Source organism: Solenopsis invicta, chromosome 15, assembly GCF_016802725.1.
Source record: "Solenopsis invicta isolate M01_SB chromosome 15, UNIL_Sinv_3.0, whole genome shotgun sequence".
Classification (NCBI taxonomy): Eukaryota; Metazoa; Arthropoda; class Insecta; order Hymenoptera; family Formicidae; genus Solenopsis; species Solenopsis invicta.
In genome coordinates, this window is record NC_052678.1 from 7476706 (window position 1) to 7490260 (window position 13555).

Below are 13555 nucleotides of genomic sequence, written 5' to 3' on the forward strand. Positions count from 1 at the left end.
GTATAAGCGCTCTCTCATAGATAAATATGATACATTAGTACATACATACATACAAGATTAAACGTTTTTGTAAAATACTATATACGTGGGACTAAAATAATATTGACACCAATGCATTTGTACAATTTCACAGTCAGTGGTCATACTGCGCGATATCTAACAACTGCAGTACATCAAGTACTTGATTCTAATTCGATAACAGTCGTGGCGAGCACAAAGTGATGCTGCCCATTAACGCTTACGCAGACGGGGAAGAAAGAAAGGAAGGAAGGAGACGGAAGAAAGTTTTCCGGCGATATAGTTCAATAGGGAATTTGATTCTGATAATACTGTATCATATCGTAAGTTTTCGTACGGAAGTTGAGGTAGCTGTTACGTATTATATTAATCATGAAGATCGCCGCTTCACGATCGGTGGCGGTCGGCACGAATCGGCTGCGTAGGAGTTTAATGGTCTGCCCGCGGAAACACGGTAACCCCGTGTCGAGCATGAGAGAGACGAGAGAGATGATGGCTTCCTGGTAGGGTCTGCAAGATAAAAAATATTCAAACATTTAAGCGACTGTCTAGAAAGTCTTTATATGCGTTAATATCTAAGATGTTAACATCCTAATGGACGCTTACACAAAAACTTATTATTAATCTCAAATGCTCTTTTCTTATTATAATATTAAAATAATCTTAAATATTTAAAAATTACAATTAAATTTTTATATTATAATAAAAGTGTTTGAGATTTTAATAAGTTCTTGTGTAAGTGTTTGGTATAAGTACAGGTCCGATCACTAGACATTTATCTTAAATATAATAAAAAAATATTTTGTTAGTGCGAGATATAGAATGTAGTATACAAATTCTTAAAATAATATTATTGAAATAACACTTACCTGACTGCGAGGAAGGCTTGCACACACAGTTCCATGAACCAACGGAACGGCGGGGCTTCCATTTTGCCACCCATCACGAGGACCATCTCGTCGGTGAGCTTGATGTCGGGCTCAAAGCCTAGATTACCACCGGGCGAGCTCTCAAACATGAAGCCGAAATCAATGTGTATGATATGGCCTTGGGTATCTATCATGATATTGCCATTGTGGCGATCCTTTATCTGCAGGAGATAGGTGATCACGCTGTATGCCGCCATCGATTTGACAAAATTGCGACGAACGTTCTGGAATTCCTTAGTCGTCTCGTCGCCGTGTTGCGTGATGAAGTATTGATACATGTCACTGTCTGTTGTACGGCCAAGTTGATCCCTCGATGTTGCGTGTGGTACACATTCTATCACGCCGCACTGCATAACACATGCGAATGTAATAATTATGAGATATTTCAAAGTGTACTCATTACAAGAAATTCTATCTTACCCCAGGTGCTGTAGCTACTACTCTATAGGGAAACAAGAAAAGATTCAGCCCAACTTTTTGGAATACGTTTTTAAAGATACTGATCACTTGCAAGGCCAGCATATCTTGCCTGACGTCGTCACCGACTTTGAAAATAGCGGCCTGCCACGTCTGCTCATCCGCTTCTTTCTTACTCTCGACTTTCCCGTTGGTCGACACCGCTAATGCGATATTCTCGAGTTCGTGTATGCCATATCTTTGTACTTTGAAACGCGCTAAGAATGGTGCTTTAGCAGCGCTGTAATTACAAGATAATTCCATATAATATTTTGCGTTATAAGTCACTATTATGTATAAAATTTTTATAATCGTCTTAAATCGTACCTTTGCATGGGAGTACCGCTTTGGTAATCTATATCGATGACCATCGCCTCGGGATTTGATGGTAAATAGCAACCGGGTTGTACTTTAACCCTTGCTAAAGCTTCTAAGCAGGCGGCTTTGCGTTCCGGCCCTTTGGGATATGGTCTGATTTCACCTGAGATGTTGGTGATCTTTTCGAAAAAGTCGAACTCCCTTTCATAGAATTGTTTCGCTGGGCCGGACAGGGCGTTTAGAATATTCTTTGTCAACGAATCCAGGATATCGTATAGCACTGGATCTTTTATCTGCTTATCCTCGTCCATGTATACATTAGTGTGCATGTTCCATATCAACTGATGCGCCACTACCTAAAACACGTTAAGCCAAAACGATTACAATTCCTCAAAGTTTAATACTTAATTTAAATGTTTTGCAATGTTGTTTGAAGTTATTACCTGTGATCGTTTAGCAATCTTCTTAATAAATTCGATTACGTAGCCCATCGAGTCGTGACGGACAGCTTGCACTAGCTGAGGTATATAGAAAAGAACAGCGTCAGCAGGATAGCTATCCAACACATGCACCGCGTATTGCGCCGAGATAGGATGATGTGGGAATTGTCGAGAGAAGAATGCTAGTGCTTGAATTGGAGACACCCTTGCCCATGTTAACATATAAACTAACTAAAACAGCATAAAAATTATGTAAATGAAATAATAATATTCTAATATTCTAAAATATATTTTATATTAATATTGCGTATTATTACAATTGTAAGACAAAGATCAAATCGCTAATTCATAAATTATTATTTACAAAGAGTTAAAAATCTTACTTCAGGTACATCGTTGAGAAGCGTGTCTGTCGTAACGAGATACTGTAATGCCTCTGATAGATGCATGACTGGTACGGGTTTGAGGCGTACCAGGCCACAGATCTCCTTGATAATGACTTCGTGATTCTTTAATCGTACCGGCATAAAGGTAGCCAGAACGGGACTAATCTCCCACGCGAGCCGCGTGTACTCTCGCCAACGATCGTTCATGCCCTTGGCTCGCCAGTCTGCGATACTTCCCTCTCCTTGCAACGCGAGTTCCGGTCTTCCGCTGGGATTACGCCAAACCTTGACGAGAAGCGAGATTTTAACATTTTAAAAGCTGATTTTCATTAAATCGTAGTTTCCAGTATTTTGTGATTTATCGCAAACTCACCAGTAACATTTCAATTTCAACTGCTAACAACTCGAGAATCAAATTTCTCTTCTTGATATAATCTTTCACGAGAACGTTGGCATTTACGATTCGTTTGCTGCGATTGCTACGTTTGCTCAACGTATTGGTGCTGGTCGACATAGGCATGGTGCTCATCCACACGTTGCTAGGCGATTTCGAGAACTCGTTCGGCGTGGGAGCTAGCGTGGCGGCTAATGAACCGATTGTCTCGCTCGGAACCATCATCGTTGTATAAGTTTGTGATGTCACTATCTCAAATTCGTTATCGGCTCCTGTCATCATTAAGTACTTTTTGTCGCTGTGCATTACCTATAAAAATACATAAAACAGAGTAATGTTAAATCATCAACAAACTCTGGGATTTTGTTTTAAAAAGAAATAATTTCGTACGATTTTTATAAATGAAAATTTGTTTTAATTTTTAATTCGCTGCGCTTACCTGCCAAAAGCGTATCAACGTAACTATGTCTTCTGTGAGCTGGTCAATCTCTTGAGTCGGCAACTGACGTTCTCGGCAGAAGTAATCCAGACAATTGGAATAAACCCGTTCTCGCAGGACGTTCTTACTTAAAGTTCTGCAAAAATAGATTCAATTTTTTTTTCTTTCCTCATAGTCATTATTCATATAATAAAGGACGATATATTACCTGGGTAAAACATCACCTTGCAGCAGTACCAAGCCGCATGAAAGAAGTTTAAAACGTACGCCAACTGCGGCCACGTGTCGAGTGATACCGGGTTCTTCGCCAGACGCACCAACGGTCATGGGTAACGAGCGGTGCAGGAGTAGGGCGATCATATCGACCGTCTCCTGGCAACAATACTTGGCCGTCTCGACTAGCTCTACTATAAAAGTCACCCAGATATCGTGCGGCTTTATTTGCGACGGATTAGGCCCGAGCTTGCAGCCCTCATAGACCGCGAGAGGACTAACTTCCTCTTCGTTCGGCGCGAACAAGCCCATCCTCTTGTCGACGGTATACTGCCACGCAAGTAACATCTCTTGCAAGAATCGCAACTTCAAATCTGGTCGTACGGTTAAGATCCATTGCCAGCACTCGACTGCCGTGGTCATGGCTGCGGTCGTGAACAGTTCTACTTGCGAGCACGCGACTATGTGTAATAATCGCCTATGTATACCTAAAAGTTGCAAAATTTAATTAATGCAGATTGAAGAAAAACCGCCAATAGACAAATTAATTAAAGATTTTACAAAAATTTAAAATCATTAAGTTGAAGTTTAAGTTTACCAGGCATGGATATTAAGAGAGCGGTAGCACGCCAAAGAGCTCCGCGATGAGTGGTATCGTCGCGATCCTGACAAGCGCGGCGAACGGCTTCAATCAATCTCTCGACGACTTTGTCTCTGCACTCTTCCAGAGACATCTCCGTGGTTGGCGATTCGGTGCGCGCAAGGGCGAGCATACCCGCTACTTCACCGGCGTGCCACGATCTCGTAGACATCATCGATAGCAGCCATGAACTCGCGCCTTTTGGGCAGCGTGGCCTCTTGTCCAATGAATTCGTCTATTAAATACATTGTTTCGTCAGTGTAATTAATAACGAATTATCGTTTACAATGCGTTAAATAGAAAAGAATGACTAAAATAAACTCTAAAACTTAAAGCACAACGATGTATGATATGTTTAAACATTGCTACACACATTTGCTGGAACTACTGTAGGAATTGCGGTGTCCACAAATTCGAGAACCGAGTCAATAGCTAGCGATAAACCGGAGTGATGTCGCATGCCAGAAGACGGTATTTGATTGATGTATTCTTGTAAGTGCGATCTGGTAGCTTGCGGTGCCCATTTCATGGCTTCTTGCACAATACCTTTGCATCTCGCGGTAAAATCTTTTACGATAATCTGTAATGCACACATTGTTATAGAATTTATTTTATTTTAAAATAAGTAAAGCATACAGTAATATCATACTTCTCTCGCTTCGAGAGTATTCATCAGCTCGATGCTGTATGGTGTGCCAGGTATTCTTAAACTAGGAGTTTCTTCATTTGGATCCAATTGTAACGAGTACGATAAAATCTGCAATAATCGTATAGTGAAGACATCGTGCAAAGTATAAAATGTAATAAGATAATAAAAAAATATAATAAAACAATAAATACCTGCAATATATCCAACATACTCCAAAGAACTTTGCAGTTCCATAACAGATGCGGAAAGGCGTCCACTAAAGCACTGAGGTATTTGTCCGCCACTCGCCTAATTTGCTTGTGCACGTGATTGAAATGCACCAGCAGAAATTGCGCGTGATTCTCGAGTTCCTTCTCACGTTGCTCGTCCTTCGGTTTGCGTTGCATCACATCCTTAAATTTCGCAAACACGGAATCTGCTACACAGCATATGCATTGCCACATGCCGCTCTTATCCTTCTGTAAATCAGTATCGCACAGGTACTCCATTATCGGTTGCAGACTGGGTTCAGGACTGTTTGCCACTCGTAAGGTCTCTGACCAATAAACGGAAAGCAAGTATGTGCACTGCGCGAACTGTAGTTTGGTCACGTATGCTGATATGTCGTTTGTACTGAAAAAAATCACAAAAATTTTATAATAGATTTAAAAAACTTTAAAAAAACATTTATATTTCAATAATAAAAATGTATAATTTTTATAATTAAAAATAGAAAAATGTTACATAATAAAATATAAAGTATTCTTCAGATAATTAATATTAATTGATATTAATTAAATGATTAGAAGTCGGAAAATGTTGTAACGTAAGATAAATCATACCGGGTGCTTATCTTCAATACTTGACTCCGCAGCTCTTGTAACTCGTTCAGTGAGACACTATCGTTGCGCACCGCTGATGTATACTGCAATTCTCGCATCTCAAGACGAGCGCTGGTCTGAGAAATAAGATAAGGTGACTTGACGGCGATCTCTTTGACACCCTCGTACCACTCAGGCGGCCACAATCTCGAATGATCCGTAGCAAAACCCATTATGACACAATACAACCAAAAGTCCTTAAACAGTTTCAGAAGTCGTTTGTGCGGATGTCTGATCGGCGGTAGACGTCGCACCAATATTGCAATCACAGGGATGAGCACTCCTAAATTGCCAGCGCTACTAGCTGCTCTCTATAACATAATATAAAATGTTTGCCACTCAATTGCTTCTGGTTTTTTGTCAAGATATTAGTTTAAGTGATTTTACCGTCGCAGCGATACTATTCGGCATCTTATCGCTGGCGCGTTTACCCTCGAGGCCCAACTGTACGAACAATTCTAAAAGATGTAGCAACAGGTCGTCCAACTCCGACTCGCCCTGCAGATTCGCTGCTATGTTCGCCAGAGCGTTTGTTACCGCCTTGGAAACATGGCAGTACTGTTTGCGGTCGTCGTTCGCGGCATACGTTGCTGTACTTGATCCCAACGACATGGAAAACATTTGCATTATCCCTTCATAAATCTGCGTTAAGAAATCTGCGTTAATAGTTGCTCGAAAAATGTAATAAGTGATTCCGAAAATTCAAGCGCTGGCTCACACCTTTGGTTCGCACTTGGCAATGATCATGCAGCCCAACTGATCTACTATGAGGAAATCGAGATCGCTGGGGGTGCGGCAGAAGAGCTGCTGGAAAAACGGGAAGATCGTACGCATCGTTTTCGGGGTGTCCTTTAGCGCCACGGCGACGTGGCCCAACATAATCACAATGTTCTTCGACACCACTTCGTTCTTCAACTTCTCGTCGCTCTCGCTGAAACCAAGCGGAAATTGTAATTTCATTTTGATTCCGCGCTGATTAGAAAGATTGTAAACGCGGATAAATTCTTTCAATAAAAATTATACCCGTCGGATATGTCCGCGGTGTATAATCTATTCGAGACGCTGGCCACGAGCGCCGGAACGCAGTCCGGATTCACGGAATGCGCGGCTTCCAGAGCGATGCAGAGATTGCCGATTGCAGCATCGCGAAGTTTCTCAAACGCCGTGTGCACCGATGACGTCGTCTGTTTCGTGTCGCTTATCTCCTTCCCTTGAACTGTTCATACATATGCATGCATATCATATTTATTATATATAACAAATAAATCATTTTATAATTATGTAATAAAACTATTTTTACCCAGCACTTTAAATTGATGTTCCTTCATGGAATATTCGCTGTGCTGTCGATACAGCTTCAAAAGAATTGGCGACGGTGCTATGAGGAAGTCTCGCAAGTAGTATATGGACGTGCTGGCTATGTTGGGAAATTTCTGCGCTAATTTTCCTAATCCCTCGAGACAAACCATCAGCAACGGCATATGCGCCAGGACGAGTTTGGGTCCGTGATTGGAATTAATCTTCTCTACGAGTCGTCCGCATAAACTATCCGCACCTGAGAATTAATGTACAAACTCTCTCTACATATAAATATAAAAATAAATATATATAAATTATGCAACATTTTGGCTATTGTAAAGTTCTCAATTGGTTATTTAGATACAGCATATACATGAAAATGCTTTGTAAGTGCTCCTTCCGTGCGTAAAAATTTATACGCGTAAAACATTCTGAAAACTTAAATTATCGTATTCTGAAAAATTAATATAGAAAAGTTCACAAAATTCCCTAAAAACAAAATTCACAATTTTCGGATTAACCATTTATCTACTACACGAATTTAAGATCAATCAAACATACTGCAAGAGAAAAGATCAGCGAATTGTTATCGTGCCAATATAAGCAAAGACTTTGTTAATAATCATTAATAGCGAAAACATGTTAACGAGAATGTAACACACACGGGTAAATCCAATATACCCTTGCCGATCAGCATTGAACTGATATCTGCAAACAGCGCGGACAAATCATATTCGCCAGATACTGTAAAAATAACGTGAGAGTTTTAAAAGATCTGTGCTTGGGCGGGGGTGTCGCAATCGAAACAGACATTGACATCTCGCAGTCACTCAGTTCAGGCACTTAGAGTTACGAGCATACAGTTACAAAAATCTTCCACAGTGTACAGATTATTTACTCTCATGTGTGGTGCTTCTAATTTTAGTAGAAGACGTTTCCGCGACTCGCGATCTCTGTTTCGTCAGCGACAGATAGACGATCACCTCACCTGTCTCGTCACCGATCGCCCAGACCAGTAGATCCACGCACGCGGAATTGGCCATTACGTTCACCTTGAAGCGATTCACGGTCCGGAAATTCGTGTCGATGTCCTCACGCTCGCTCGCGTCATGTTGCCGCGATTGCAGTTCCGTCTGACCTGAGAGAAACAGACCCTTCACGAACTCCTGCACGTCCCTTGTGAACGGGGCTGGTAAATCACGCTGATTTTGCAGTAGCTCGCGCAACAGAGCCACCATTACTAGATTCATTGTCTCGCTGAACGTACGATATGGGAAAATCTGTACCTGGCCAGAACTGTATACCTGAAAATTAATTGGTATTGGAAAATTGGAAAATCAATTGATGTATTACATATAAGTATAGTTACAAATAAAAAATAATAATCATGTGCAACGGGAAATTTACTTGTTGCGCTTCTTCGTCTAGAAACGTCAGGATATCCTTAGTAAGTAATTTTTTGGCCAAAGCTAGCACACTCTGCAAATGCACTACAGTAAATTGCATCCCGGCCCTTCTTTCAGGGCTCTCATTGCAACGCATCTGTGGGAACTGATTGAAACTCGATCCATAACGGCTGAAGAAATACGTCGTTGGGTCGTACGGCACCGACAGGAAGGACTGTAGCGACGGCCTCTTGCCACAATGATAATCGTGACTTTCGTAACCCGGAAACGCATTATCGAGGCAAGAATTAAAGTTGCCGCTCAGAGAGCGCGGGATGATAGGCCTAAAATTTGAGAAGCTGTGCTGCTTCTTGTCGGGCATAAAACGATTTTCCGTACTGCTCGCCGGTGAGGGTGTCTCCCGCCGTGGAAAGATGCGGCAGAGCAACGGCGGATCCGTACACGAGAAGCGACCCATCGATCTTGCCAGACCAATCAGCACCGGAACCAGACACTTGCATAGTGATACTAAAATAATATATAATGTCAGAACTAACATTTCTTACTTAATTAGATAACATGAAACAAGCCTTAAAGTGATTCCAGTTTAATATTTATAAAAAACTTACTTTGACTTTGATTTTTTTTTCTCTGTACTAATGTAAATCATTTTAAATTCTTTTTGTTTTCGTTCAAAAATTATTATTTATATTTATTTTTTATTGTTACAACAGAAAAAATTTTATGTTTAAATTAATATTTGTTTTAACATAATTTTTTTGATTGAAAAACATATTTTCTAAATTTAAAAATAAATTATTTTATACTAGCTAATATTTATTTAAATCAAGAAAATGATGTTAAAATAAATATATTTACTTAAACTAAAAAACTTTTTGTTATTGTCTAGTGTATAACACTTAACACTTACATTTTATAATTTATTTTGTAATAATATATTTTAATATATGTATATGTCTTACTCTTTGCCTGCAAGCCTCTATTACTATTCTGATCCTTGTACCCGCGTATCAGATTGGTAAGGACAGCAAGTATCTCAACCTGTGTCGAGATAATTTCCTCTCGTGCCGGTTCGCATCTGGCTGCTACGTCGCTCAGCAATGTGTTCAAACAGAAGCTGAAGCGCTCCGCGACCGGGACCCGTTCGGCAAGTGAACATTTCACCTCGTCTCGCCATACCGCCTTTGGAAGACCACGCAATAATCTCAATAAATACGGCAAAATTTTATCTCGGTGCTGCAGACCGGACTCCAAAAAGTAAATTCCTAATGCAATGGTCGCATCCTGACCCCTCTGATCCAAACGATATACACCCTGAGCGGAATCTTGTGGACATAACTTGTAAAGTTTGGCTACCTGCAATTAAACGTGAAAGATGTTATCCTTACATTCTGATAAAAATTACATTAATCTAATTTAGTCTCATTAAGCTTATTTTGTTTATTAATATTAGTTCTTATAAAAAATAAAGCAAGATAATTTTTTAAAGGAAGAAAATATTAAAATTTAAAATACTTTAAAATCATATATTTTTTTATATAAAAATAATTTCTTATTAATTATCAATATTTTATAATCATAATTTTACAAAATATCGATTCTCTTTGCTAAAATATTTTACAAATAATTGTACATTTATCATGTAATCTTAGCCATGTCAGGCTACATATTTTCTGAAGTATGTTTTTCTATTACATACCGCTGCAAAAATACTGTTACGTTTCTACTTTTTCTCAAGTCATTACCTAAGCTGCAATTATAATTTTTTATAAGACAGCAGTGTTAATTATTGTGCGTCGCAAATGACTATAATCATCCTCGGGGCAACACGATATCCTGTGGCTGGATTATGTCACAACATGGAAATGTCAGGATGTCAGCTGACACTTCCCGTGGTCGAGTCCGATTAAAAAAAGATCGATGGAAAAACAAAGAGTGCGATAGCTGTCCAGGGTCGAAGAATCGATCGTTCGATCGGTGGACACTCTCGGGAGGATTCAACCTTACCTTTTCCCACGGCGTGGGCTTGATAGCGGCCAAACATCTTGCCAATTGTTGGACGGCGTTCGAGAAAAACAACCTCTCGTCCGCCATCATCTTGCAACCGACCGACACTACCGATCACCACTGACTCGGTTCTGAATAACTCGGAACAACTCGGGTCTCGGAGTTCACTCGTGACAACTGTCACGTCAGTAACGTCGTCTGCTAGAATAAGTTCGTAAGTTGCAGAAGCACGCAGGAAGGAGGAAATGTGAAGGTTCGTTCATACGGACCCGATTGGATAGAAAACGCCAATCAGATGTGAATAAGGTCGATCAATAACATATTATTAAAACGCAAAAATACATCGGGTGCTTTCAATTTAAAATAAAAATTGATACATCATTCTATCCTTTTTTTAGTATTCGAAACTAGTGTTCATAGTCGATTCTTATATTTAAGACAGTCTTATGATATCATCAGTCAATCACAAAGCTGTATCAGCATCTTAAGACATTACTTAAATAGAATTGATTAAATAAAAATATCAGTCAATGAGTAACAAAAATAAAACGATGCCTATGTCAAGTCGTGCATCCTTTTCTTTTTATTTTAATTAAATACACGATTGGCTCATTCTATTGCGCATTAGCTTCTTGTAGTTATGCACGCCTGTGTGAACAAATCTTAATAGAGAATGGAGAGAAATAGAAAAATACTCAAATAAAATTCGGACTTATTAACAGAATATCATTTCTTTCGTTTTAATAAACGCTCGGCAATACAATTTTAATAAATAAAGAAACGTGTTTACAAGATTTCCATTCCAATGCTTTTTACCCATGATAAATAATACTCTAGCTTCTTTAGACATGGAATTATACTCTTTTTCGAAAGACTCGCATCGTTGCCACGGTTCTGCGAAAATCTTTTCGTGAATTCTTGGTTGCCGCTCTTGCAGGTTGAATTTTCTTTCTTTACTGCCATCAGCAATCTGTGAAGTTCGGAGAGCGCCGCGGATGTATAAACGGTCTTCATTTCTGCACCTGGTCCTTGTAGAATGGAAGCGCCAGCTTCTCTTAGTGCAATTATAATTTGTTCATCTTGCGGCAACCAATCAACCTACACATTTTAATATGTTTAATTAATATAATTATATATCGTTATATTAAATTAATATATCAATTGTTTATACATAAAACTAATAACAAAGAAGTTATAGAGCAATAAATTGAGCAAAATTTAGATATCAAATTAATAAAATTAAGTACTTGTGTATATTACATTTATACTAATACACAAACATACAAGCTACTCACACTCTTTACATTTTCTACAACGGACTCAATTGCCGAATCCGTATCTTTGAAAACCTCGTTGTTTTTCATATTTCCACAGATAATCAGGAATACATTAGCAGCTTCCTCAGCACAATTTAAATAATCTCCAATGTAGTAAAGAGCGACATATGCATAAGAGTATATCACATTTATCACATTGAAATGTACACAAGGGGATGCTTTCTAAAAAAGAATGCAAATAATGTTTAACTGTACCACTCTAATTATACTATTTTAAGCATGTAATACTTATTATTACCAACCTGCAATTCGTTAAATAATGGTACGTCTATCAATGCAGGATATTTTAAATCACTATAGGCATCCTTGACATTCTCTTCAATGGGCTGAATTAATTTTTTTTCCACCCGGTAGGTCCACCATGGTACCCATTTGGGCAGCAGATTTTCTGCTTCACCATTTTTTACCAATGCTTCAAATTCTTGCTTCTCTGCTTCGGACAAGGCTGACCAAAGCTCGTTAGGATCCTCAAAATTGACATTCTGCAATCTGGTTTCTAAATCGAGAAGCTGAGAGATAAGAACAAGTCTTTTAAAAACTTATTCAACAAGTCATAAATAAGTTTCTAAATGGTATTGGTCTTCATTACCTCTTGATCGTCATCCGAATCCAATGAACAGTTCTCATCGCTGGTGCTCTTCTCATCTAAATTATCCTCCAAGATATCATTTTCCATGTCTGCCTCATGCACTCTTTTAAGAATCTCTATCATTTTCTGCCTGGCAACTGGATCGTTCTCCTGGGACTTCAACTCATCCTCGATGCACTGCCTGTAAAAACTCTCGGAGCAGTCCGTGTGCGCGTCTGATTTGTAACATTCGGTCCCACAGTAGCCTATGCCACATCGAGGACAGGTATATAAGCGAGTGCGCTTGCTGCATCTGAAATAATAAAAAAAAATGCATTCTGACATAATAACAAAGAATAGCTAACAACTATAAGACTCAATCATTGCAAGATTTTAGATGTTTTCCAGCAAGAAGCATATAAGAGCACAGTACAGCCCAATGAATTATTTTATTCTTGTTTAACATTGACCAAGTATTTTACATAGATGACACGTAAAACATAGTTTATATTACATTTTATTGTATATACATAATGTAGATTATTTATATTTTATTCATAATCCTGGTCATCAGGATTATCTCTTGCTATGTGTGGAAAATGTCCCTTAGCTTTATTCAAACTTTAAAAAAATTTTGTACAGATATTATCCGCAAATTTTATCGCATTCAATTAAACGTTTAATATAAAATGTCGTATTTACAAATCACAGATATTGGTGGCCGAACTTGTGCTCGGAGATTCCGTCATTTTAAATCCTTCTGACAGAACACGCTGACCATAACGTAATGTAAACACACAACTTCGTTCTGATCAGACCGTCTGATTTAGACGTCACATCTGGAGGATGCGAGATAACGTAGAAAATCGGATATCGATAGTCGAGCGAGAAGATCCCTACTTTACCGACTCGATTTGAGAAAGCGGCTCCCCGCTTCTCAAAGAGATGTCGCCCCATATACTGTTTCCGAGTTTTTCCCATTTGTAGCCGAACTTTTCATTCCCTTTATCTTCCCTCTAATGTCTAATTATACACCCTTCTCGTTTCAAATGCCGAAAGAGGTGGTCCTCCCGCCGCGTTTGACCGTTCCGGCGCTATACTTAGAATTCAGATTAAGAAAATACGCCGTACGATCGTGCACTTTGGACCTCAGCTGCGGGAGCGGCTCTCAGAAGGAGAAAAGAAAAATCGTACAG

At 39.2% G+C, this 13555-nt stretch overlaps 2 protein-coding genes across 3 annotated transcripts; both read right to left on the reverse strand.

Annotated features, from left to right (window-relative positions):
• Positions 1-302: 302 nt before the first annotated feature.
• LOC105198390 (phosphatidylinositol 4-kinase alpha) lies at positions 303-10678 on the reverse strand. 2 transcript variants are annotated; one of them, XM_039457803.1, is made up of 23 exons: positions 10455-10678; positions 9410-9803; positions 8449-8954; positions 8030-8345; positions 7723-7785; positions 7043-7297; positions 6766-6958; positions 6463-6673; positions 6130-6384; positions 5704-6053; positions 5074-5494; positions 4883-4990; positions 4607-4813; positions 4192-4468; positions 3589-4081; positions 3381-3516; positions 2921-3250; positions 2545-2832; positions 2165-2392; positions 1731-2077; positions 1368-1644; positions 888-1294; positions 303-528 (listed from the first exon to the last, which is right to left on the reverse strand). In XM_039457803.1, the coding sequence occupies exons 1-23, from the start codon at positions 10542-10544 to the stop codon at positions 303-305; spliced, it is 6378 nt and encodes a 2125-aa protein (XP_039313737.1). In that variant the 5' UTR covers positions 10545-10678. The 2 variants fall into 2 exon arrangements, with proteins under 2 accessions (XP_039313737.1, XP_011163385.1); XM_011165083.3 differs by lacking the exon at positions 7723-7785 and having other exon boundaries at positions 10455-10676.
• A 481-nt stretch (positions 10679-11159) lies between these two features.
• On the reverse strand, positions 11160-13437 carry LOC105198392 (zinc finger HIT domain-containing protein 2). Its single transcript, XM_011165085.3, has 5 exons — positions 13062-13437; positions 12381-12672; positions 12034-12300; positions 11750-11953; positions 11160-11552 (listed from the first exon to the last, which is right to left on the reverse strand). Exons 1-5 carry the CDS (start codon positions 13106-13108, stop codon positions 11241-11243), a joined length of 1122 nt encoding a protein of 373 aa, XP_011163387.1. The 5' UTR covers positions 13109-13437; the 3' UTR covers positions 11160-11240.
• Positions 13438-13555: the final 118 nt, after the last annotated feature.

What these genes read in the sequence shown, in the direction of transcription:
- LOC105198390 (XM_039457803.1), bottom strand. Translation starts at nt 10,544, where the DNA reads ATGATGGCGGACGAGAGGTTGTTTTTCTCGAACGCCGTCCAACAATTG. An exon ending in TTGCCAAGTGCGAACCAAAG is followed by an intron (nt 6,385 to 6,462) that starts GTGTGAGCCAGC and finishes TTCTTAACGCAG; the next exon opens with ATTTATGAAGGGATAATGCA. An exon ending in TCTCTTAATATCCATGCCTG is followed by an intron (nt 4,082 to 4,191) that starts GTAAACTTAAAC and finishes TGCAACTTTTAG; the next exon opens with GTATACATAGGCGATTATTA.
- LOC105198392 (XM_011165085.3), bottom strand. Translation starts at nt 13,108, where the DNA reads ATGACGGAATCTCCGAGCACAAGTTCGGCCACCAATATCTGTGATTT. An exon ending in GCCACCAATATCTGTGATTT is followed by an intron (nt 12,673 to 13,061) that starts GTAAATACGACA and finishes TTATTATTTCAG; the next exon opens with ATGCAGCAAGCGCACTCGCT. An exon ending in TTGTAGAAAATGTAAAGAGT is followed by an intron (nt 11,553 to 11,749) that starts GTGAGTAGCTTG and finishes TAAAATGTGTAG; the next exon opens with GTTGATTGGTTGCCGCAAGA.